The sequence below is a fragment of the Podarcis melisellensis genome (genome assembly GCF_964234715.1).
Source record: "Podarcis melisellensis genome assembly, chromosome: 9".
In the NCBI taxonomy this organism is placed as follows: Eukaryota; Metazoa; Chordata; class Lepidosauria; order Squamata; family Lacertidae; genus Podarcis; species Podarcis melisellensis.
In genome coordinates, this window is record NC_138541.1 from 9,921,542 (window position 1) to 9,948,284 (window position 26,743).

The following is a 26,743-nucleotide window of genomic DNA, read 5'->3' on the forward strand; positions in this document are numbered from 1 at the left end:
GGCGGTCCCCAGTGCATTGCAAAGGAATGAAGGTGCCTTTTCCCAGCATTCTCCACTCCTGTTTTCTGCTTGGCCTGTGTCAAATGACCCCTCCAGGTAGAGATGTTTCCTTGTACACTCAAAGATACTGATGGCACGATGTAAACATTCTGTCAGCAAGGGGTGGTTTGAGCTATTGCTCTTCCTCTGCAGGGGTGGTGCCAGAGCAGGTGCAGGGATAGGGGGGGGGGTAAATGTCTGGGGCCCTACTAAGCAGAATAAGCAGGCCCCCCCAATCTCCATAGCAGGATTGGCCTACCATGCTTTTTGCTGTTTGTATTGGACGTCGCCTTGAGATTGATTCTACAGAAGGCGATTAATAAACTGGTGTTTTGAAATAAGTAATACACATTGCTAACTAAAGGGGGGGTGTCTCCACCCCCACGACTATTAAGTGCAGAGTTTAAAATCACCTAACTGTACCATTGTTTCCTTTCTTGACGCATCTACTCAAAAGTTTGCAGCAGCTGCACCAGGACTCTCAGAATTACTCCTCCCAAAAGTGATACAGCATACATATTTGCTATGGGCAGTAAAATACCGTATTTTTCGCCCCATAGGACGCACCGGCCCATAGGACGCACCTAGTTTTTTTGCCCCCCCCTCGCTCTCCAGGCTTCAGCGAAAGCCTGCATTCGCCCCATAGGACGCACACACATTTCCCCTTCATTTTTGGAGGGGGAAAAGTGCGTCCTATAGGGCGAAAAATACGGTAATTTGCGAAACAGTTACATTTGAAAACTTTTTAGTAAGTGGTCCTTCCTGTGTAGAAAGTCTTCTCTTTTTTGTTGGCAGCAACATGTAGGAAGACAAGTCTTATTCCAGGCAAATTACTGAAATGTCAGTGTGTGATTTCATACCTTGGTTTTTCAACTGCAATGTTTCCACTAAGTTTTGTAGACTCTCCATCTTATTCTGTAATTTCCTGCACGCGTTGCCATTGGCTTCCCCTGCCTGAATAGCTACAGACAAAATATTAAATCACAGTCAGAGATATAAACGGCATGTTCATCTGAAAGCAGGCCTGCCATAGTGTTGAAGACCCTGGAACTGGGCCAGCTCACAATTTATTAGTGGTATCAATTAACACTGGCTGATGGTGGTGGTCATGTTGATCTTCTGAAGATCAGCACATTTACACTTGAAATCCTACTTGTTTAAGGGCCAAAACAGATGCAATGGGAATGCTGCTAACATTTCTGCCATGTTCACAAAACAGGAATGAAGTGTGTGTTACACTTTTCATGAAAAGAAGTGTGCAGAGAAGGGAGATTATACATGAAACGGGAGCTGAACTAAAACCCTGCAGATTCCAGGCCAAGTTCACCATCATCTGTGGGGAAACCCAGCTGGAACTGGCTTAACATGAAGCAATGTGAAGCAATTGCTTGGGGAAAACACATTCCAGAAAGCTGGCCATTTTCCTATCACCAAAATCTGTCTATCAGCAATTAAAAGCAAGCTCAGGCCTGTGGCTATCTATGGCCTGTGAAAGCGTAGGGGAGAAGAATGTTACTATTATGAATATTTTACTATTAGGCTGTCTAGCAGTGTGCTTTTTACTTTGTTTTTATCATTGATGTTTTGTAATGTGTTTCTAATGTACACAGCCATGAGATCTTTTGATGGTATATAAATTGAAGAAATAAAACCACCACCACCAAGGCAAGGATGAAATGGAATGTGTGAAGTAGGCAGAATTTCTTTTTCTCAATATTTCAGTGAGCTGCGAGACATTACAGCAGTGGGAGCAGAATTATTTCGTGAGAAACGTTGCAAAATGTTTAAGCAAAAGTTCACTTACTAGAGGTGCCAAAGGAGATACCTGTTTGGAAAGAAGGAGGAAAACCCCAGTTAAGATAATGTGGTTTTAGATCATGATTTCACGACAATAAAAGGTGCCACTTGACCTTTATTTAACCTGGAGGTTTTGAATGTTTGCACTGACTGGCGTGCCAAAAGAGACCCAACTTCTGCACACGGCATCCTTGGACACCTGGGAATGGGGCTGCAACACCCAGCCTAGTGGCCTGAGACCTACCATTTTTCAGATGCCATGAGTGCTCCTGAATGACATGAATGTCAGGGGCATTGTGGGCAATTTAAAACACTCACTTTGCTGACAACTTTTGCTACGCTGCTGCTTGGTGAAAACCACAGGGGAGCACTGTGCTGATGGCTCCCTCAGGCTTGTGGCTGGCTCTGATGCCAAAAAGCTAAATTTGGGCCGAGTCCTCCTTATGCCCCTACATTTTCTGTTCTTTCCCTTTCCCTTGTGATGTTACCACCAAGCCTGTGGGCAATGTCTTCTCCCTTTAATAATACAGTTATACCTCGGGATAAAAATGCTTCAGGATAAGTATTTTCGGGTTGCACTCCATGGCGATCTGGAAGTAATGGAGCGCGTTAATTCTGGGTTTCGCCGCTTGCGCATGGGGTCAAAATGACGTCACGCGCATGCGCAGAAGTGGCAAAATGTGACCTGCGCATGTGCAGTCGCGTATTACGTTCCGTTCAGGATGTGAACGGGGCTCCGGAACAGATCCTGTTCATATCCCAAGGATGTTGAAGCACATTGCCATTCTGCCAGAGGATCCAAAAGGCAAAAAAAGGCAATTGCCTCAGGCTGTGTGTGTGCCTCACAGCCCTTATTTGCTTTGTCACTCAACTGCTGCCGCCACTGCCACCTATCCAGATCTTGCGAGGCTCTCCGGTAGAGTCCTTCCCCAGAGCAAGACTTTCTGGGTAAGGGGACCTGGGAGAGTGGCTGCACTGCAAGAGCTGTTCTGTGGTGGCGGCTAGAAATTCTTTTTAAAAAAATATTAGTTAAATGTCAAGCTTCCACTTTAACCGACGTTTAAGAGAGAATTCCAAGCCATTGTAGCAAAGCAATGGCAGAGGCATTTTGCCCAAACGCTTCACTCTAAGGACCACTTACACACAGCAAGGCAGAGAGCCTGCCAGCACTGCCGCCATATTAGCAGCAATGAAACACTTGAAAATTAAGGGGGAAGGGGGATGGGATGATGCAATATCTTGCAGCTGCCCTTCTCATGGCACAATTATAGAATCGTAGAATTGGAAGGGGCCACAAGGGTCATCTAGTCCAACCCCCTTTAATCCAGGAATCTTTCACCCAAGGTGGGTCTCAAACCCACGACCCTGGGATAAAGAATTTCATGCTTGAATAGAATAGAATAGAATTTATTATTTATACCCCACCGATCTGGCTGGGTTTCCCCAGCCACTCTGGGCAGCTTCCAACAGAGTATTAAAATACAGTGGTCTGTTAAATATTAAAAGCTTCCCTAAAGAGGGCTGCCTTCAGATGTCTTCTAAAAGTCTGGTAGTAGTTGTTCTCTTTGACATCTGGTGGGAGGGCGTTCCACAGGGCGGGTGCCACTACCGAGAAGGCCCTCTGCCTGGTTCCCATTAACTTGGCTTCTCACAGTGAGGGAACCACCAGAAGGCCCTCGGCCCTGGACCTCAGTATCAGGCAGAACAATGGGGGTGGAGACGCTCCTTCAGGTATACTGGGCCGAGGCCATTTAGGGCTTTAAAGGTCAGCACCAACACTTTGAATTGTGCTCGGAAACGTACTGGGAGCCAGTGTAGGTCTTTCAAGGTCTTTCAAGCTATTCAGTTGGCTCTCTCCTAAATCTAATATTGGTTGGGAAGACCATATGAAGAAACCCCAACTACCCCTTGTTCCAGTGGTTTTATGGCTGGCTTTAGATTACAGCTTGGCACTTACTTCTACAGGCAGAAGATGATGTAGCTTCTGGGGAGCTGCTCTTCTTCAGACTTGACCGGCGTTCTGAACAGGTTGCAGGAGTTACCTTCAGGTCATCCAGATGAGCCGTTAACAGTGAGTGCACGGGAGACCTGTCTTTGTACCTCTCCTCTGGGGACAGTTTATTCGAAGAAGTAAAACGAGGAGTGGAACTGAAGATTCCTTTAGACACTGGATGTGGCAAAGACAGCATTGCAATAATAAAGGGTAGTTTAAAAAAATTAAACAAACCTTATAGAAAGAGCACATTAGGCAAGGCCTGGAAAACAAAACTCGAGTCCATATTCCAAGCCGATACTGTGCCCTCCCTGAATATTAGTTCTTTAATTGTTTAATGGAAACTCACCACTGGACGTGAAGGGAAGGGTAGCATCTGAATCTTCGAGGTCTGTAGCATGTAACGTTAAAGGTTCCCTGTGCACAAACAGAAGAACACAAGAATAGCCCAGCTGGATCAGGTCCATGGCCCATTTAGTCCAGGAGTCTGTTTTCACAGTGGCCAACCAGATGCTCACACAAAGCCTGCTAGCAGGACCTGAGCGCAACGGCACTCTCCCCTCCAGCGCTGGCATTCGGAAGCACACGGACTCTGACGATGGAGTATAGCTTTCTTGGATAGTAGCCTTCAAAAGCTTATCCTCCGTCTCAAGAAGCAGAGCTGCTACATAAGCAGAGCTGTGCAAGAGCCACGCAGAAGTCCAGAAAGCAGTTGTGTTGCTCCAAATAGCACAAGGGGGCAGAAGTATTTTGTAACCACACCATTTCATACACAAAAACATCATTAGCGGTTCTCAACCTGTGGGTCCCCAGATGTGGTTCGACTACAACTCCCATCATCCCTGAGCTCTGGCCTTGCTAGCTAGGGGTGATGGGAGTGTTGGGGATAAGCAGTGTCCAGTGCACAGCGGAATGATGAGAAGTATGAGCCAACATGCTCTATACTACTTTATTTACAGTTCAAAGCTGGTATGTTACAGAAAAACATTTTCCCTCTGCCGGAGCAGAGAAAGCGTCATCTCTCCTCTAAAGCACGGAGAGAATCACAAACTGAAACTGCAAAGAACAGTGAAAAACAGGAAACCAGTATACGTCACATCCAGTCTCCTGTTCCCGTGGGAAAACCTCCAACAGTACAGACTCTGTGGAATGTAAACAACCTGTCTCGTGACAAGCACTTCGCTGCACAGAGAAGGAAGCAGAAACCAACAGGGAGTTGTGGTTCAGCAACATCTGGGGACCCACAGGTTGAGAAAGGCTGATTTAGGTGCTGGGGGTTATGTTTCTGGAAGCAGTCACACTCTTACATATGCACACACAAAAAAAGAATTCATCAATTCTCAATTAAACCTTAGCATTATGGCTGGGTGTATAAAATGGTTGAGATTAAAATATGCCTCTCATATACATAGTCATATACATGTGAGTTTAAAAGTCTGCTTTTCAAAATATTTGTATTATTATCATAATATAAAACCACAAAATACATAATAAAAACAAAAGCAGCGCTGTTTTAAAAGGGCATTGGATGTCAATCAGCCAAAGGCGGTCAGGGACTGGGCAGAGGAGGAATGGTGGAGACCGCTTCCCCGTCCTGACCCTCCCAGGGAGGAGGAAGAGGAAGACAGTATAGATTCACAACAGTGGTTTGCAGGAGGTCATAGCTCAGAGGCAGATGAGGGGGAAAGTTGGGAAATAAAGGGAGAGGAGGACCAGGCAGAACCAGAGCAGCAGCTGGCTGACACGTTGTCGCTAGAAAGCATTCCAGACCCATCATCTCCCGTAACCTGGTGAGCCTTGAAAGTAGGAGAGCAAGGAGCTCAAAGACAGAGAGCACGTAGCAGCACTCGCAGAAGTCACGAATGAGGGAGAGACGGGTGTGTGTGTGTTTCACTCGGGACAAGGCTATTATCCAAGAGGCTAGGTTCTATAGCCTCTCTCTGGAAAGACTGAAATAAAAAAGGACAGTAAGAAACTTTTCCTTGTCTTTATACTTCCTGGGCAACCAGCCGGGAGCTGCTGACAGCATCCTGACATAGGCCTGGTTAAAGAAGAATGTTTTTGCCCGGTGCCTAAAGGTGTATAATGAAGATGCCGGGCAAACCTCCCTGTGGACAGCATTCTACTAACAGTAATAGTTTGTATGATTGCATCTTTTGAAACAACTATTCTTGTTTTGTAGTTTTGATTGATAGCATTTTTAATTGTATTAATTAGCAGCTAACTTAGGGTGTTAAAGAAATAGTGCCTAAGAGCATGCACACAGATAGATACAAAAAGCAAGTTTGACAGTTTCTTGTTGAAAGCTGTCCACTTGTGTGATATAAATCTGGGAAGCCACAATTATTCTTATAAGCTTTGCATTATCCATGCTATGATTTCATGAATTTTTCTATTAATCTCATCTTACATTTTTGTTTTTTGGTTGTTGTTTTTCCCCCCTAACAATTCAATTTAGCTTAGTCTCAGAAAGTCATTTCTGATATAAAAATATTTCCATGTGTCTAATTCTCAGTGGGGAGAGACAGCTGTCCGGGGCAGACTGCCGTGCTCTGTTACCAGCAAGCCTATGGCTTTCTAAATTAAAGGGTAAAGTCTTCATATAGGGCCTGATATGTCGCAGTGTGTAGAATGGACCAAATGAATGTACAGTACAATACGCCCTTATTGATTTATTGAACTGCAGTGGAAGATTTTTACCTCTAGCTACACTCAGACCTGCAACTGCTGCTGCTGCTGTTGGCAACAGCAAGCTAATATGCTACAGGAACTGTGTGTGATCCTCAGGGGCTGCTGCAGAATTTGCTGGGCCTGGTTGAAGGCAAGCAGAGAGGCAGGAGACTTCTGGAAGACCAGCTTGGGTTTCCTGAGCTCTGATAAGGAGCCCCAATGCATATTGTTGCAACATAAAACTGCCTATCACTTGCCAGGATAAAAAAAAAACATTTACAAAAACTATGCTAAGAGGATGCTGCCACTATCTCAGTGGTGAGATTTTCTCTCTCCCCCTAAAACATTTCTCCTTTGTGTAAAAAGGGAGGAGTGACAAATTTGTCATGTCAGAGGACCCAAACCGAAGGCATTATTTCTCACCTGCTGAAGCTATCTTGCCCCATGCTGACATCGGAAGGCAGGTCCCGGACTGCAGTTTCCCTGTGTTGAGAGACAAAGGTCTCATTAAAGTGAGAAGTGATGATGCTCGGGCACAAAGCAATACTTGAGCCCCTCTGGAGAAACCCTCTGGGTGAAAAAGGAGAACAGTCTTTTAAAGGGGGTATAGAAATTAAAAATAAAATTAAGACTCCTCTGAGATGGCACCCACTATGCAGAGAAGGGTGACCAAGATGATCAAGGGTCTGGAAACCAAGACTTATGAGGAACGGTTGAAGGAGCTTGGGTATGTTTCGCTTGGAAATGAGGAGACAGAGAAAAGAGGAAAGCCATCTTCATATATCTCTGGGGCTGTCACACGGAAGATTGAGCAAGCTTGTTTTCTCCTGCTGTGGAGAGGAGGACTCTCGAACCAATGTGTGGACTCGTAATCTGGTGAACCGGGTTCGCTTCCCCGCTCCTCCACATGCAGCTGCTGGGTGACCTTGGGCTAGTCACACTTCTCTGAAGTCTCTCAGCCCCACTCACCTCACAGAGTGTTTGTTGTGGGTGAGGAAGGGAAAAGAGAATGTTAGCCGTTTTGAGACTCCTTCGGGTAGTGATAAAGCCAAATATCAAATCCAAACTCCTCCTCTTCTTCTTCTTCTTCTTCTTCTTCTTCTTCTTCTTCTTCTTCTTCTTCTTCTTCTTCTTCTATGGCTTCAAGTTACAAGGAGATTCCAACTAAACACCAGGTAGAACTTTCTGACAGTAAGAGCTGTTCAACAGTGGAATGGTCTCCTTTGGGAGGTTGTGGACTCTCCTTCCTTGGAGGTTTTTAAACAGAGATTGGGTGGCCACCCGCCATTGATGCTTTAGCTGAGATTCTTGCATTGCCCGGGGTTGGACTAGATGACTCTCGGGGTCTCTTCCAACTCTACAATTCTATGCTTGTTTTTCTTAACCAGCGCTCTTCCTGAGCAAGTTGCTTGGGTAGAAGTGGTTCATAGGCAAAAACATTGCTCAAAGAGGCACTGTTTCCTATCTGGCAACTGCTCTATCCCACACTATAAGAAGTGGTTCATTCTTCCATGCTGGATGGAAGCTGCTGGAGAATCAGGGAAGTATTTTGTAATTTTTTTGCTTGGGCAATCCTCTTCCCTAAGGGAGCTGCTCAGCAGGCTGTAGTTTCCGGGCAAGTCCCACCCTGCCTCTAGGCCAGATGTTGATGTTGGCTCCTGCTGTGCTTGAGTCAGCTCAAGAAACACCTGTAACTGTGGCACAAAGGCAAAAAGGCAAGCTGGAGGGAACTCCATCTGTTGGCTGTCCCTGGAACAGCTTTTTGAGCAGCCAAGTAACGCTCATAGATATACAGATATCACAGAAGTGACCAGTAGGCTTTCACGAAACTAAAGAGCAACTTGTACATTAAAAGAAATACAGAACTGTGACAAATGCACCCTCGCTCTTCTACCTGGCTGCACCACAGAAACTTTGATCTTCAAAGGAATTTCAGAGCCTTGGCTGAATTGGCTCACCTGCTGTAAGTTTCATGTGATCTCCTGCCAATGCAGCCTCTGCTTGCAAGGTCCCTGTGTGGGAGGAAAATACCACATGAGAGGTGCTTGTTTAAATTCCTAATCTGCCCCCACCCTGGAGAGTAACAGAATGCTTTGAAACAAATAGGTAAGTATAGGTTTGCTAAGCCTTTGTCCAAAGGTACTGCCTATCTATAATGTAGCACAGTGGGTTGGTGGGCAGATTTCAGGCCAGAAGGATCTACTTTGAGTTGTTGTTTTTACTAGAATCCTTAGATTCAGCAGCAGGGGGGGGGGGGAATTCAGTTCAGTTTACATTTAAAGCTGAAACCATCACATATGCAGAACCGAATATGAGAACCGAAACACAGACATCCTTCGAAACTTGCACTTATTCGCTCTGATCCGAATGTTACAGCACAATTCTCTAACCAGTGTTTACAAAAAAACACGTATTGCTGGAAATGTGAATTAAATGAATATATTAATGAATGCAACATACAGAATTGTGTTATATTAGAAATCGCTTGCAAAAATGTGTGTGTTAGACAAAACGGCATATGAAAATATGTTTATTATGAAAATTCACACTAAGCGGCTGAATAATTTCCATGAGCATTAAAAAAACACAAAAAACCCCCAGCAAATTGCTGCAGAAATGTGGAAAAGTGGATAAAACACACAGTCCTTCCATATCAAAACCCAATCTGGGTTACCCCAAGCTTTCTTCAGTAGTATAATTTAAGGTGGGGTGAGAGTGATTTTGTTGCGGCTATTGTTAGTCAGAAATCCTTGTTGATCTACTGCAAATCACCCTGTGATCTCTCAGTAGATCCTGATCTACTTTCTGCCCTCCCTTGGTGTAATGTACTTAAAAGATTTTGTGGTGGTGATTAAGCCTCTCGGTGATTGGCTGAGCTGCCCTCCTGAACCCAGAAGGGAATCTGTGGGTGCTAGTGGTTCAAACTGCTGAGATCATAGAGAGGGGCAAGGCTGGCTGAAGAGCCAAGGGAAAACAGGTGTAGGGGGCTAGAAAAATGCAGGAGAAAGGAGAAGATCAGAGAGAGGAGCCTGAGAAGAATAAAAAGAAGAGGGGGGAGAAGAGAAGAGGGAGAAATGAGAGGTGTACATGGAGCTACATGGGTGAGGGAGTTCCATGTTCATTGGAAAGAACTAGCTCAATCTGAATTTCAAAGTTCACCTACTACATCAATCACCTTTCACTCCTGCCTGCAAAACTAGAATCCAATTTGAAGCCTTTTAGTGGATTAACACAGCATGGGTGATGTATCAGTAAATCAGAGACCACAGTACTTGTCGCACATTGTATGAGCAGAAAGTCCCTTGCCTAAGAATCATTCCTTTCTGAAATGAATCATTCTTCTCCAAACCCATGGATAATAAGATTTCACCCGTTTTTGAAGGCATGTCCATGGTGTTTTTGTACATTCTTACAATAAATTGCTAGCGCCTTCCAGAATTGAATCGGGCTCGCTGTCACTTTCTCTTCTCGGGAGAATGGTAGAGGGGATCTCATCGATGGTACACCGCAATTCTTGGAGAAGCTGCTTTAAATCTCGTAATGGGTCGTCCTTGCCAGAACAGCTGGCCCTGGATGGTATCTGAATGGAAATATGGATTTCAAATACTATGAAAACAGGCCTTCATTTTTCAGAAGCATAACAAAAAAAACCCCCAAATATTCAATGTTATCCTACAGGAGGTAATGATGCCCACCTGGTCCAAATACTACAGATGTCTTCACTTTTTCCCCCCCTTCAAAGAAGAGGAATGTTTCCTAAACTGCACTGCTGTATTAACCAAGTTACCGTACTTTTCTGTGTATAAGACAAGGTTTTTTTCTTTAAAAGTTATGTCCAAAAATTGGTGGTCGTCTTATACACGGATAGTGCATAAGGTGGGACGTGGGATTGGTTGCTGCCACGAGCCGGAGATCATCAGCGGCTATTGGACATTTTATTGGTGCCTGTGGCAAGGGCTGAAGATGATTGGCTGCCGCTGTGGCAATAGGGCAAACGATTTGCACCTTTCGGGATGCATGCAAGTGTCAGCATTGGGCAGACAGGCGAGCGATTTTCGGCAATCTTAACAACTTTGTGCCCCCCCCGACAAAGCTCATCAACTATAGGCAATCCTCCCCATTTTCTTAATTTTGAATCCCCCCAAATAGGAGGCGTCTTATACACAGAAAAATACGGTAATTTATGGAAGTTAAAGGTAAAGGGACCCCTAACCATTAGGTCCAGTCATGGCCAACTCTGGGTTTGTGGCGCTCATCTTGCTTTATTGGCCGAGGGAGCCGGCGTACAGCTTCCAGGTCATGTGGCCAGCATGACTAAGCCGCTTCTGGTGAATCGGAGCAATGCACGGAAACGCTGTTTACCTTCCCGCTGGAGCGGTACCTATTTATCTACTTGCTCTTTGATGTGCTTTCGAACTGCTAGCTTGGCAGGAGCAGGGACCGAGCAACGGGAGCTCACCCCGTGGCGCGGATTTGAACTGCCGACCTTCTGATCAGCAAGTCCTAGGCTCTGTGGTTTAACCCACACGCCACCTGTTGCTAAACCTGGCAGGGATATTTTGTGATACTCACAATGTGGCCAGCGAAGGCTTGGGATGCTGGTGCGCTAGAAGAGTGGGAATGAGGCAAGGATGAAAGGCGTGGCCTGACCGAAGAGGAGCCCAGCAGGTATCCCGGCCCTTGCAGCTCCTGTGGACGAAGGAGCGTCTGAGTAAGCGGAATAAAAATTATGCTCATAGGGCTTCGATTTCGGCAAAGAATCCAGAATGGAAGATTGCCAGAGAAACGTTAGGCCTGTGCCCAGTTACAGAGAGCTCCCTAATCTACAATCTACAATAGCTGCCCAGCATTATTGATGGGTCAATTAATAGAAATATAAAATATGGGGACTAGGCTGTTCAACAAACCCAGATGCCAACTCCGGTCAGATCTTGCATGGTGGGGTGGGGTGTCTGCAGAATGATGATCAGCACACTCTGAACTGGGACTCTGTAGTCACTTTTTCTTCAAAAATAAAACGTGACCAGTTCAGACACATTTTTAAGAAAGCATGTTTCAACCCAGTCTGTGCTTTCTCGCCGTATCTACGCAGGAAGAACTATTATAAAAGCTAGTAACATCAGCTATGCCATCAAAGGCTCATACACCTGCTCATCCCACAAAGCGATAGATGCCACCCTGGTTGAGAATAAATGGATACAGATCCGACATAAAAACTGTTGATATTCAGAAACCGGGAGGAGATTTGCCACTGCTTACCTGAAAGAAGCTTCCATTTTGAAATTGCTGGACCAGGCTGATTCTATTCATTTAGGGCAGTGTTTCCCAACCTTGGGCCTCCAGCTGTTTTTGGACTACAACTCCCATCATCCCTAGCTAGCAAGACCAGTGGTCAGGGATGATGGGAATTGTAGTTCAAAAACAGCTGGAGCCCCAAGGTTGGGAAACACTGATTTAGGGCTCAGTCAAGAGTGGATTTATGCATAAGCAATGTTGCAGAAAGGCTCGTACAAGTTTTAATTACGAGGCAAATTATGAGGCACCAGCTTTCATTAGCGGACTTAATAGCTCAGTTGGTAGAGCACAAGGCTCTTAATGTCAGGGTTGTGGGTTCAAGCTCCATGCGGGGCAAAAAGATTCCTGAATTGTAGGGGTTGGTCCCTTCCAACTCTACGATTCTATTACTTTATGATTCTGAGGGAAACATGGGGTGCAGTTTGGACACCGCAAGCTACCCCCTGCCCCCAAAAGTATGCTTTGGGACAAAGTGCGCAATAATTCGCTGGTGTAGGCATGCATTAAGAATGTACTGGGGTAAGAGATAAGCTTGGCTTTCAAAAATTAAATTTAGTTGTAAAGGATATGCTCCCAGTGCACCTCTTCAATGAAGCCCAAGACTTACTTTTACATCTAAAGTGTGCTGAAGCTTGAAGCGCATCGCTTCCTGTTCCTGCCGCTGCATAATGCACTGACATTCTGCAAACTGCATAGAAGCCTGTGAGAGAAAAAGGCGGAGATTATTCACCCTCATGAGGGAAATTTGTGTATTATCAGTAGAATTTGGGGCCCTTGAAGAGTTTTTCTTGGTAAACTCACACAAGCTTTTCAAAAAACAACAACCCTAAAAGCCACTGGATGGTATTCAGCTAAGTTTTGCTCAGAGAGCAGACCCACTGAAATTAATGGCGCCAATGCTCACGGTCATTCATTTCAATGGGGCTACTCTGAACAAAACTGAGTTAAATACCAGCCACAGTCCTGTTTGGTGGCTTGGTTGCTAGTATACTGAGTGGTACAAAAAAAGGAAATAAATCCTAAGAAACTGAACATGTGATTTAAAAAAAGCTTGGGATCAAAAGATGGTTACAAACTGGCATAAATATATGTGGAAGAAAATAATAAAAAAGTATGCCATCTAATAACAACTCAAAACAAACAGTATGTCTACTAATACCAGGGACAAAATAATACAAAGTCAGATAGACGTGGTACAAAAAATAAATTATTATTATTATTACTTTATCCAGTGCTGCCTCCATGGTAGCAAGTTTTTCTCTCAACCGTTTATCCTGTGACTTAAGAACCTCCAGCTCTCCGGCCATTTTGTTGTTTAAAGAAGCCACACAGCTCAATTCCTGGCTTAACTTATTTCTCTCTTCTTTCAGATAATGTTTCTCCTAGATGGACAAAGTTGAAAGAATAGAACAAAATTTGAAGGAAAGGTAAACACAGCACTGCATTTTGATTTCAAAATCCTAATTTCTGATCATTATTTCCTGGAATTTAGTAAGATTGTGATTAAATGGACAATGACCCCACTTCTATGAGGTAACACATAGAAACTGATCAGAATTCTGTATCTGCATACCAGCTGGTAGGTTAAATATTCTAGCTGGATGTGATCATTGGTCCCAACTCAGAATGTGATAAAGCAAATGTACAGAGGGAAATTTTTTTAAAAAATACATCAGTATTGAAATATACAACTTAACAAATTCAAAACCTCCCTGTAAAAGCTATCACAACATTGACATACTGTTCCATTTCAAATGCCCTATCAGCTTGACTGATCTTCTGTCCTTTCTATTAGCCAAAGGAAGATGCTTCTATGTGGGTTTCATGTAAACAATCTACAGTGGTGCCCCGCAAGATGAACGCCTCGCAAGACGGAAAACCCGCTAGACGAAAGGGTTTTCCGTTTTGGAGGTGCTTCGCAAAACGAATTTCCCTATGGGCTTCCTTCGCAAGACAAAAGCCCATAGGGAAATCTCCAGGGACAGCGGGGAAGTGCAGCACGTCTTCCCCACTGTCCTCGGACCTCCTCCGAAGGCTGGCGGTGGGGCGGAGAGCCCTCCTCCCCCCGCCAGGCTTCGGAGGGCTTTTCCGAAGGCTGGCGATGGGGCGGAGAGCCCTCCTCCCCCCGCCAGGCTTCGGAGGGCTCCTCCGAAGGCTGGCGATGGGGCGGAGAGCCCTCCTCCCTCCGCCAGGCTTCGGAGGGCTTCTCTGAAGGCTGGCGATGGGGCGGAGAGCCCTCCTCCCCCCGCCAGGCTTCAGAAGGCTCCTCCGAAGGCTGGCGATGGGGCGGAGAGCCCTCCTCCCCCCGCCAGGCTTCGGAAGGCTCCTCCGAAGGCTGGCGATGGGGCGGAGAGCCCTCCTCCCCCCGCCAGGCTTCGGAGGGCTCCTCCGAAGGCTGGCGATGGGGCGGAGAGCCCTCCTCCCCCCGCCAGGCTTCGGAAGGCTCCTCCGAAGGCTGGCGATGGGGCGGAGAGCCCTCCTCCCCCCGCCAGGCTTCGGAGGGCTTCTCCGAAGGCTGGCGATGGGGCGGAGAGCCCTCCTCCCCCCGCCAGGCTTCGGAAGGCTCCTCCGAAGGCTGGCGATGGGGCGGAGAGCCCTCCTCCCCCCGCCAGGCTTCGGAGGGCTCCTCTGAAGGCTGGCAATGGGGCGGAGAGCCCTCCTCCCCCCGCCAGGCTTCGGAAGGCTCCTCCGAAGGCTGGCGGCGGGAGGTTTCTCCGCCCCACCGGCAGCCTTCGGAAGGCTGCTCCAAAGGCTGGTGGCGGGAGGAGGTCTCTCCCCCCAACGGCAGTCTACGGAAGGCTGTCCTGAAGACTTGCGGCGGGAGGAGGTCTCTCCCCCCCACCGGCAGTCTACGGAAGGCTATCCTGAAGACTTGCGGTGGGAGGAGGGTTTTCCTTCCCACCGCCAACATTCAGAATGCTGTTCTGAATGTTGGCGGTGGGGAGGAAAAACCCTCCTCCCACCGCAAGCCCCGGGAACAGAGGAGAAGAGCTGCACGCCTTCCCCTCTGTTCCCGTACCTGTGCTGAAGGCTTGCGGTGGGGAGAAAAGCCCTTCTCCGCACCGCCAGCCTGGCAAGCGGTCTCCATAGGAACGCATTAATTGATTTTTAATGCATTCCTATGGGAAACCGTGCTTCGCAAGACGAAAAACTCGCAAGACGAAAAGACTTGCGGAACGAATTAATTTCGTCTTGCGAGGCACCACTGTACATATTTTGACTGAACTCTCCTAGCAAATGCTGCTTTATCACAAGTACCCTGAGGGCTCTTTTAACAAAAGGACCAACCCTAAGATAATGCTCAGTGGGATTTGTGAGCTTAGTTAAGTACATTTGATCCCCCCCCCCCCGGTAAGTATCTTTGCTTGTGCAAAATAAATACGTTCAAGGCAGATTTACACCGATAACACTCATTTTAGCATGGCTTTGGCATGTTATAATTTGGTCCAGCCATTCTACTGGGACACATTTATCTAAATTATGTATATTAGCAGTTTAGACCTTAGTTGCGTTGGTCATTGCTTCCTCCAGGAACTTAATCTTGCTCTGCAAAGCATCTATCTGTCCGCGCTTGGCTGTGATTTGCTTTTGCATCCCCATTGCAACTTTCATTGCTATAAAAGACAAGATTTCCAAAGCATTAGCGGCATCGTGTTTCACAGCAGAGTTTAAGAAACGCCTTGTGGGTAATATACTGAGCTTTCAGTGGAGGCAGGGCCTAAGGCTTCTTGTCCTGGGCAAAAATAACATTATTCTACTATGTCTCAAATGAGAGGAATACAGTGCGCATAATTAAAGTATATTTATACTATAACGACTAATGATCTAACCCAACTGTTCTCAAATGGTAGGCAGGGTGCACAAATAGCTTGAAGGTGTTTCAGATTGAGAAGGCTGGCAGTAAGGAATGGCAGTGTAGAATGTAGGTCTAATTTTACTTAGCATGTAAACTATATTCTGGGATTGGTCCATGGGCCCAAAACACACACACACAAAAACCACAATTCCATTACTGAGCTCTTATGTAAACAGAAGCATCTACACTACAAATCTACCCCGAAACCGGGGAATTGTAGTTTGGTTAGAACACTAAGAATTCTTTGTTAAGAGATTTCTACCCCACCCTTTTCAGTTTTCTCTGGAGAGGGGGAAAGATGGTTAAAATGTGGGAAACAGATTGAGGATTACCCGGTAAATCTGTAGATGTAGATCTAAACCTCCTATCCCAAATATGTGGGAGAAATACAAAAAGGAAAGGTGGGTGAAGAATTTTCAGCAGATTAAAATACGTAAATTTTGCAGCTAATTAAAGCTTAGTAATTAGGCAATTACACCTTTTTATCCCTTCTATTTGTGGTCTGTTGACTTCTCTTCACCATCACTGCAGAGAATGAACCATATTTTTGTTTGGTTTGTTTGGTAAGATAAATGGAAAAGGGGTTTACGGTACTTACATTTCAATGTAAGCAACATATACAGCAAAGCAATGTGCAGAAAAATACTTCTAACAGTTGGTAAAGGTAAAGGGACCCCTGACCATTAAGTCCAGTCATGGACGACTCTGCGGTTGCGCTGCTCATCTCGCTTTACTGGCCAAGAGAGCCGACGTTTGTCCGCAGACAGCTTCCAGGTTATGTGACCAGCTTGACTAAGTCACTTCTGGTGAACCAGAGCAGCGCACGGAAATGCCGTTTACCTTCCCGCCGCAGTGGTACCTATTTATCTACTTGCACTATAACGTGCTTTCGAACTACTAGGTTGGCAGGAGCATCTAACAGTTGGTAGTCTTAGCTAATACGGCTGAAACCAGGAGCCTTAGTCATTGATGTGTGATTATCTTGAAGGCATGGTGGAAAGAGTCTCCTCACAGGCAGAAGGAAATATAAAGGATTGTCTCCTTTGTTATAGAGTTCCCACCCAGAGGAAACCAAGGAAGTGACCATGCACAGAGGGTTCTCTCTAGGAAGATCAAGAACTCTTTGTGTACTAGCCCTGTGCTTGTCTAGCAAAACATGCATTTGTGATTTTGACAGCAAACCCCACATGAGCTCTACATATATGCTCGTTCACAATTTGGGAACCACTAATTTTGATCATCTCTAGCTACAAGATTCATCAGTTTCATGGCTTTATAATAATCTACACTGAACACTCCGTTTTGATTAAGTGTTGTCCACAGCATTTTTCCTATCTGAAAATCTGTACTAGAAATATCAAATGACGAAACAAAACAGGTTTACAAATTCTGCCTGAAAGGTAACAAAATGAAATAACACTTCCACGATTACCGTGGCCATCAGATCCTTCCATAGTCTTTACAGTGGCCCTGGTTTGCTCCAGCTCAATCTGAGCGGACTTCAGTTGCACTCTCAGCTTGCCCACAGTGGTTTCCATCTCTTCGCTTTTATCTCGGTAGCTGCTCTTCATACTTTCCAGTTCATCTGCAGGGCACAAGAGTCACAATGAAGTCACAGCGTTGCGTATCTCCAAACACATGTGAATGAAATAACAACAACAGCAACAACAACAACAACAACAATAAGAATAAGAATATTTTATTTATATCCTGCCCGCCCCAGCTGAAGCCGGGCTCAGAAATGAACACAACATACGTATCTCAAGGACCAGTTGGAGGAGCAGTATTTAAGGTTCTACATGGCAGCACCAAGTGTATGACAGGACTGGATTGAGGGTGGAATCAGAAGTGGATCAGTCACAGAGCAAATTGTAAGTGAGGTTCCAGGGCAGACAGGAAGGAAGCAAGGAGGGAGGAGGAAGCCTCTGAAGCAAGTAGCACAGAACTGGGAAGCCTCAGGTTTAGGGACCAAAATACAGAATTGCAGAGTTGGAAGGGGCCGTGAGGGTCATCTAGTCCAACCTTCTGCGACACAGGAATCTTTTGCCCAACATGGGGCTTGAACCCGCAACCCTGAGATTAAGAGTCTCATGCTCTACCAACTGAGCTATGGTCCTCAGGAATCTCTCAGGCTAGAGGATAACAAACATGTCTACACTCTGTGAATACACAAAGTAGGCATTGCTGTATAGAATCAGCTACAAAAACAGAGTCCCGTTTATACTGGAAATAAAATAGCTGCATCAAATGAAGGAGATAGTGAAGCTGACATACTTTGTATTTATCCCTTCCTATAATTTTGAAGGAAAATGTAACCAATTCACTTTGAATTATTTGATTGCAATGGTTCGGCAGCCATCAATTTTTAGAGGAACACGTGGAGTGTGTAAACTGATCCTCCCACTGCAGGCCTCTACAGGTCTACTTAAAATTAAATCCCACAGAATTCAATGGAGCTTACTTCCCAAGTAGCTAGGTAAATGCCGTGCATTTCCTAAGCAATCCTAAGAACCTTGCCCCAGAAAGGAAGATCTTTAACTGGGCTATTATTATTCAGAAATTCCTGGTTTAATTTTTAAGTACAGATCTCTACTGGGGCCATTTCAGAGCAAGAAACGTACTCCCAAGAGGGATGTGTGGATTGGAAAAATCAATTAAAAATGATGGTATCTGCAGAACTCCATGATTTATAAAAGAAATATAGATATCTTTCCCCTCCTCTTCCTGGTCTATAAAGTAAACTGAAAATAACACAGTATAACACAGAAGGGGAGTAGCCAGTGCAGGACCTCAAAGCAGGGTATTACAGGTGTGTAGCAGGGCTGGTACAAGGCTATGGGGCCACTGAATTTTAAGTTAATATATTCCCGGAGGGGAAAGATTCAGGCCTATTAACTGCATTAGCCTGGAGTTGGCACTGTCGAGAACCAGTGCCCCAAGACCTGGGACACCCTTGCCTCATTGTTTGTTCAGCAGAGCAGCGGAACTTTGACAGGCACGTGAATTCCAACAAGACACAGAATGCAGGAGAAACCAGAGGCCTTCCTTTTGGGTATTGTTGGCCAGAATGTGCTAAAGAAGGACCGAACATTTTTTATGTATGCAACAACAGCAGCAAGAATACTTGTCGCCAGGCATTGGAAAACACAAGATCTACCCACACTGGAAGAATGGCAGATGCAACTGATAGACTATATGGAATTAGCTGAGATGACCGGCAGAATCCGAGACCTGGGAGAGGAGACGGTGGAAGAAGATTGGAAGAAATTTAAGACTTATTTACAAAAACATTGTAAATTGTATGAATGTTAAGAAGGATGCTAGAGTATAAACAACTTGGCACCATTAAGTCAGAGGAAGTGAATTATGAAGATAAGATAAATCTATGAAAAGATAAAAATTTGGAATATGTTGGTTATATTTAAATTGTTTAAGATTTGAACAAAATGATAGTTAAAACTAGAGATATAATATTGGAAAATTAGATATCAAGATTAGAAATAAGGGGATAAATTTGCTGAACAAAACTTTATACAGGAACGCAGGAGCGGGAGATGTGAGGGGGTCCAAAGAAGTGAGAAGATCTATGTTAAGAGATGTAATATTGTATGGTTTTATTGGCATTGTTATTAAAACAAAAATTGTTAATAAAAATATTATATAAAAAAAAGAAGACACAGAATGCAGGAAAAGTCTTTAGTAGAGATCTACTAAGGCATAAATCGTATCTTTTTCTTGCCAGATCCTTAGCAAGGCAAAATTTAGCTCATGTAGAGCAAATCCAGTTTCAGCAGGGGGGAAAAATACACCACACAAATATAAATGCAAAGATACAAGGAAAAACAGAATAGCAGTAGGAGAGAGAGAAAGAGAGTAACGGAGCACCCCAGGCAGGCAGTTGGTGTTTCTCAACCTGTGGGTCCCCAGATGTTGTTGGACTACAACTCCCATCATTCCTAGCCAGCATGACCAGTGGTCAGGGATGATGGGAGTTGTAGTCCAACAACATCTGGGGACCCACAGGTTGAGAACCACTGGATAGTCTGTCTCCTTGAAGAATTGAGATAGCACAATAGGAGAGCAACATCTGCGCTTTCTCTGCCTTCGAGAAGGCAGGTCCTCTAGCACCTGAATCAACCAAATCACTTCATTGCAAGCCACAAAAGACAAGACACCCCTCCTGCATTCTTCTGTGAGCAACAGAGCTTCAGATGTGAACCTGCCACTCCGGTGTGGTCTGCAGCTGGAGTTTGGATGCAACAGGTGTGGGTGGTGGGGCTGTGCTGCTAACCTGACCTACCTCTGGCTGAGTCACTGCTACACACCGGAGAGGGGAGGAATGAGGCAGCAGATAGAGCAGGACGGTGCAAATGCACCGGCAGGGCCAATCTGGCCTTCCTGCTGGTGCGTACTGTTTGGTTGTGAAGGCAACCCAAAGAAAGATGAAGCAGGTGAACAATATCCTGTCTGGTGGTCCATACCTGCAAGCGTAGCGAGCTCAATGCGGCTGCTTTTTACTTCACTCATCAGCTCTTCTTTTTCCATGCTTACTTCTTTCAGTGCCCGGAGCCTCTCAGAGCTGGCGTTCATCAGTTTCACCTTCTCCAGCTCCATCTCGCTCAGCCTGGCCTCCAGCTCACGAACCTGGATGTCTTTCTTGTCCAGCAAAATCTAAATAAAACAAGCTAATTCTCCTTTATGCTCCTTGACTAAACGTGCTAGCCCATTTGACCTTCACAGGGCTAGCCTAAATAAGGAGGAGGGGACACAACTTCTGCAAAACTTCCCTCCATAGCTGGTCACCTGGAAAACAATTCTTACTTGCCACAGGTGACTAGAAAATGGTAATTTCTAAGCTTGAGAACAGAATGGGAAAAGACACACCACTTTGACAGCAGGGTGCTGATAGCACAGTCTTTGTCCGAAAGACAAGTTGCTCAAGACTGAGACGATAGATGAGAGTTAGAGTATTTGTTCGGCCAGAGCTATACTCATGGGCCTACTGTATTTACCTGACCACTGATGAGCTATTAGTTGCAATAGCATCCTCAGGCCATCTGCAGTGATGGTGCCCAAGGTCAGCAGAGAGCTGGCCAGCAGTTCCTTCTGGAAAACTGCCACAGTAAGCTGCTTGACTCTGGCTGCCTGGGCCCCTGATTCAAGACCCCCTCAACCCTTGCAGACAATGGATTAATCCAGAGACACAACTATATTTTTAAATGATTGAAATGAGCAAAATCAGCTGTGGGAAGGGCCCTTTTGATCCATACCACCAAGGCAGCATTCGTCAACCTGCTGGGCCTTAAATGCTTTGCACTACAAGTGACATCTGCCCCAGCCACTAAAGTGGTGTTGGCTGGGGCTGATGGGAGTTGAGGCCTAAAACATTTGGAGGGTGCCGTGTTAGTGAAGGCTGCACTAAAGACATTGAACAGTATGAAATATATGAAATACAGTATGCACTCTCTGCAAAACCAAATAAACAGAAATCTTATAAATCTCTGAAAGTCACAAAATATGCACTCTTGATGGATTCTCTTGAAAACATAGAACCAAATAAAGTCTTATAAGTCTCTGAAAGTCTTTGTAGACTATGCAAGTCTCTGAAAGAAGCAATGGGTCAGATTCTTATCTGGTGAAAACAAGCCGTAAAGCTTTGTTTTATGACGTCCAACACTGCCGAAATGGTCCGCAAAGAGACGTAGTGAACAGTGATTCCAGATATACCCACTGTTTCGTGGAATTCTTCTTCAGCACAGCAGAAGGATACATAAATGCTTCATAAACCCATCTATATGGTAAATGGAATTGTATAGTTACATAACTTTATGACCACTGCTCCATAGCAATTGTTCTATGTTTTTAAGAGAATCCATCAAGAGTGCATATTTGTGACTTTCAGAGATTTATAAGATTTCTTTTTATTTGGTTTTGCAGAGTGCATATTTCATATATTTCATACTGTTCAATGTTCTGTATAGATTATATAAAGAGTTTACACTGACATCGCATTGTTGTACTTGGTCATCGTGTTGCCTTGGATATTACTGATAATTGTTTGCAACACAGGGGTTTAATTGTTTGCACTAAAGACATGCCATACGAACTGTCTTCCCAGACCAATGTGCATTTAGTCAAGCATTCTGTTTAAAGCTAGCTCTTCTGGTCTAGTTTTCTGACTGAGAATTCCCATGACCAAAAGAAAAGCTTTATCTTTTTAAAAGGTACCAACACTTCCCCGCACAACAGCCAAACATGCCCACCTTAAGCTCATGGAGTTCCATTTTCTTGTCGTTGACTTCTTTTGCCAGCTGGCATTTTTCCATCTCCATCGACCCAGCCGTCCGACTGTGCTGGCCCACGATCTGAGTCATGTTCTCGACTTGCTTCCGCAGGATCTCGATCACCTTCTCCTTCTCCGCCACCTGCAGCCGCAGGGAGTCGCAATCCGAGCGCACGCTCCGCATGTGGTCGCTCTCGCTCTTCAGCACCTGGAGCTCCTGCAGCTTCCCGTCCACGCGCCCGCGCAGCTTCTGGATCTCCTCGTTGGTCGCCTCGATCACCCTCTCCTTCTCCTGCAGGCACGAGGTCAGCTCTGCCACGTGCTTCTCTGCTGCTTCCAAGCTCACCTTCTTCTCCGTCAGCTCCTCCACGACTTTGCGGAGCATCTCTTTGGTGGACTCTTGCTGGGAGGCCATGGAGGCCATCCTTTCGATGCTTTCGTTCTTTTCCTTAATTGCAGACATCTGGCGGGGGACAAAGGTTCCAGATGCTTTCATCGTATCAAGGGAGGTTATTACAATTTTGACTGCCCGGGGTGGGATTGGAGAGGCACAGGGGCTGAAGTGTATGTGGGGTCAAGTCAGTAGCCTCCCCTTCCCCCACAGAGCCTCAGATCAGAGGGGTGGGCTTAATGCTTTTGTCCACTTTCTCCTCCAGTGGACCTTTCCTCTAGGCACCTGTTCAGGATTTCCTCATCACCCTGTCACTCCCGCCATCTCTTTTTTGCTTGCCCGTTCTCAACCACTTCTTCCTTTTTCATAAGACAGCATCTAGCAAGTTTTGGATATCTGGTAGCCACATCCATTCTCTACGGCAAAGCGTGGTTTCCTGGATGGAAACCATGTTTGGGGGGAAATATATCTTGTGATACTTCTAGAGGGCCAGAGGCTCCCTTTCCTTGCCACCTCTGTGGCATTTAACACCCACCAAGCTGTCTGGTGCTCTGAGCCACCCCTCTTGCCAAATGGCTGAAAGACCTTCCCTCACAGCAGCGCATGAAATACTAGGCCTCACAGAATTCAAACAAGGCTTTAATCTGACTCAACAGATTCAAAACCTTTTCAGCTTCAGACGGACACTGAAAGAAGAAAAGGGGTAATGTTGCTAGAACTTAAATACGCTTCCAAAAGAGAGGAAGCGCTCTTTAACAGTGCATCAGTATGGCTTCCTCCTTTACTTATCACATTTCAGGGAAGTTTTTAATATGTGACATTTTAGTGTATCTTTCATCTTTGTTGGAAGCCGCCCAGAGTGGCTGGGGAGGCTCAGCCAGATGGGCAGGGTACAAATAATAAATTATTATTATTATTATTATTATTATTATTATTATTATTATTATTATTTGTATCCTGTCTTTCCTCCATGGCTGTCAAGGCAGTGTATATAGCTCTCTCCACGACCCCCCCAATTTTATTTCCACTACAACAGGTGGGCTAGGCTCAGAGAGATCAATGGGGCCAAAATGTGCCTTGTGGGGATTTGAACCTGCCTATCTCCTCGATCCTAGTTGGTCAGCATGCTGACCATTGTATTCACAACACACTTGGATGGTATCATTCAGGCTGGGTTAAGCAGATGCTGCCCCAAAAAACTTTTCGTCACAAACATTAAAATAAATTATTTCATCTGAGCACAAAAACGAGATGTCCAGGGCTGTGGTACTTACAGTACCGCCTGGTCCAACTGCTCAGTGCCTCAATTTTTCCTGTAGTTGCAGCCCCACCACGGTCTTTAACTCCAAAAGCAATCATGCCACCTGCAGGCCAGTTGAAGAAATACCCATAGATTGCCCACAACTGAAGCCCCAATGTCAGGGGTGGAGGAAGGGGGGGTGCGGTAGGGGCGGTCCGTCCTGGGCGTCACCACCGAGGGGCGGGGGTGACAAAATGCCAGGCGGCACTCACTACGGGGCCTGCAGCACACCCGAGCCACACGTCTCTCCTGGGAGACACGGTGGCTTGGGCACGCACAGGCTCCATGCTGCCCAAACAGTCTGCCTGCTGCCCCAGCTGCAGGAAGGCTGACTGGGAGGAGGCAGGCAGATTCTGGAGGCCCCGCGGTGCACCATGCCCCTATGGGCGGATCACCACACCCCTGGGCACCCCGCCCCAGGCGCCTGAGCGGCTTCCTCCGCTGCTGCCCAACATAACCCACTGCAGGCATAATAATAATAATAATAAATTTTTATTTATACCCCGCCCTTCCCGGTTCAAAAACCAGGCTCAGGGCGGCTAACAACAAATTTAAAACACTTAATTAATGCAACAAAAAACAGCATAAAACAACAGTATAAAACGTGAATAACAATAAATTCAGAATTCCAAAATCAATTTAGGGGGAAAATCCATCCAATAAACATTAGATGAGAACCAGGGCTAGCTGGCTAAATTAGTCCTATTTGGGCCAGCGTGGAGACCAGGGGAGAATTAGCTGTGGGATCACAGAGGGGGTAATCTTCATAAAAAGGGGAGGGGGAGAAAAGGAAGGGGAATAAAAGATCAGGCTAAGTTCAAGTTGAAAGCCAGGTGGAAAAGCTCTGTCTTACAGGCCCTGCGGAAGGAGGTTAAATCCTGCAGGGCCCTGGGCTCGTGGGACAGAGCATTCCACCAGGTCGGAGGCATCACTGAGAAGGCCCTGGCCCTGGTGGAGGATAATCTAACTTCCTTAGGGCCCGGGACCTCTAAGCTATGATTATTCATGGACCTTAAAGTCCTTTGCGGGGCATACCAGGAGAGACGGTCCCGTAAATATGAGGGCCCTAAGCCACAAGGCACAGGAGTGAAGCACACCTCCAGCTTTAATTGAAGGGTTTAGCAGCATCACTTGGCTATCAGGAACCTATACAATCTGCAGTATGGATGCTTGCGGGCGTTTGCATTGTTCCCGGCTTGGGCCACCTTTCCTGACCTGACGTTCCATTTGCCCCTGGGACTCCATCTTCATGGACGACACGATGGACTCCATGCGCTGCAGTTCCATGTTTTTGTTGTCCAGTTCCCTCCGCAAGTGGTCAATGGTGATGCTGCTGCCGGTGTCCCGATCCCAGAGCCGCTTGTTCTGCTCTTTTTCCAGATTCAGCTCCATATCTTTCTTATGAAGCTCACTCTGAAAGGCGGGGCGTTTCACAAGCATTAAATAAAGCTTCAAAAAGTATTCCATGGGTCTAATTGACAGCCATTACAATAGGCTGTAGAAGAGGAGAGGCATCACAATTAGCACTGCTGGGAAATCAGGCTCCTCGTTCCATCTCTCCATCTGGCAGCAGCCTTTCTGGCAGGGTGCAGCAGAGGAGAGAGGAGAAGGGATGCCACATCACTCCATCTAGGGTTGCCATACATCCAAAATATTTTGTTTGTTTTTTTTGAAAAAGATGTTTATTGGAATTTTAAACAGTAGAACAAACTTCACAATCAAACCAAAAGAAAAGAAAAAAAAAAAGAAAAAGCATTATCACAATCAAATAAAAACAAAAAAAGCCATACAAAACATAGAAAATAGAAGAAAAAAGACCTAAAAAAGACATATAAATCCAGTTTCTTACTTATTATTTTCATATCCTTCCTTCCTGACTTCCTCACATCTCCCTTTTCTGTGTTCCCTTTTTATACAATCATATTCAGCAGTGCCTTACCCTTTTTCAAATCTTATTCTGTATTCATACATCCAAAATATTTTGGACATACAGTAGCTGGGATTCCAGGACTCAGCTGTCAGAAACAGTGCCCAGGTGGAAATTGCAAAAATTTTCAAAAAAAGAGAGAACTTTTGTGCCCAGATTTTCACTTTTTGAAATATGGCAACCCTAAGTCTCCATCGACACAGCTTGTCCTAATGAGAATTTGTAACCAAGAACAGGGTTTTGCTTAATTACTTATTTATTAACAGCCATTTCTTCCTCCCACCCAATCCATTTTCCTGTTTTGTTGTGTCTTCTTAGGTTGTTGAGGACAGGAACTGCTTTTTGCTTGTTTGTTTCAATTATTTGTTAAGTCACTTTTGTAGCCCTTTTCGAAGGAAGAGTGCAATAGTTATTATTCCTGATGATATTTTCTTTTAAATTCTTTGAGAAAAATAATAATAAATGACTAATCCTGCAGGGCGGACCTAGGTGAGTGACTCATTCGCGTAAGCTAAATGCACAATGAACTCCAGCTCAAATTAAACATAGGGTATGATTTCAAGTATTTACAGTATCCAAAGTATCGGGAGAGAGAGAGAGAGAGAGAGAGAGAGAGAGAGAGAGAGAGATAGATAGATAGATAGATAGATGATATAGATAGATGGATAGATAGATAGATGATAGATGATAGATAGATAGATAGATAGATAGATAGATAGATGATATAGATAGATGGATAGATAGATAGATGATAGATGATAGATAGATAGATTAGATAGATAGATAGATAGATAGATAGATGACAGATAGATAGATAGATGATAGATAGATAGATAGATAGATAGATAGATAGATAGATAGATAGATGATAGAACACGCTGGCTGTCTGGCAGGCAGACATCGGCTAGCTATTAACACCTGAAATGTCGTCCTTGATTTGGGCTAAAGGTCAACATATATTCTTCCCTTAAAATGTTTCTCCACCCCCAAAGTAAGGCTGTAATCTGAAGACGAGATGGAGCCTAAGAAGTTTCCTATTACTTTCCATCTGTGCTCCCCCCACCATGATGAAAAGAGCCACCCCCAGCTCCCTTTCCCTAATGAGTGGGAAAGCAAGTTGGGAAAGCTAGGCGGGGGTGTTCAGGGAAAAAAATGGCGTAAGGGTATAGGAAGCTCCTCTTTTCCCTGTCCC

The 26,743-nt window shown here is 45.2% G+C and overlaps 1 protein-coding gene across 9 annotated transcripts in view; it reads right to left on the bottom strand.

The window, feature by feature from the left end:
- Positions 1 to 26,743, bottom strand: part of CCDC158 (coiled-coil domain containing 158) — a 51,517-nt gene that overhangs the window by 418 nt on the left and 24,356 nt on the right. For 7 of the 9 annotated variants that reach the window (XM_081924764.1, XM_081924766.1, XM_081924767.1 and 4 more), the window contains 15 exons: positions 24,840 to 25,037; positions 21,914 to 22,396; positions 20,132 to 20,321; positions 17,077 to 17,235; positions 15,296 to 15,408; positions 13,018 to 13,176; positions 12,402 to 12,494; positions 11,072 to 11,188; positions 9,913 to 10,079; positions 8,458 to 8,511; positions 6,923 to 6,982; positions 4,179 to 4,246; positions 3,794 to 4,003; positions 1,844 to 1,864; positions 900 to 1,001 (listed from right to left, as the gene is read on the bottom strand). In XM_081924764.1, the coding sequence (XP_081780890.1) occupies positions 900 to 1,001; positions 1,844 to 1,864; positions 3,794 to 4,003; positions 4,179 to 4,246; positions 6,923 to 6,982; positions 8,458 to 8,511; positions 9,913 to 10,079; positions 11,072 to 11,188; positions 12,402 to 12,494; positions 13,018 to 13,176; positions 15,296 to 15,408; positions 17,077 to 17,235; positions 20,132 to 20,321; positions 21,914 to 22,396; positions 24,840 to 25,037 (2,194 nt within the window). The remainder of the gene's footprint in view (positions 1 to 899; positions 1,002 to 1,843; positions 1,865 to 3,793; positions 4,004 to 4,178; positions 4,247 to 6,922; positions 6,983 to 8,457; positions 8,512 to 9,912; positions 10,080 to 11,071; positions 11,189 to 12,401; positions 12,495 to 13,017; positions 13,177 to 15,295; positions 15,409 to 17,076; positions 17,236 to 20,131; positions 20,322 to 21,913; positions 22,397 to 24,839; positions 25,038 to 26,743) is intronic. The other 2 variants (XM_081924765.1, XM_081924772.1) reach the window with 1 other exon arrangement.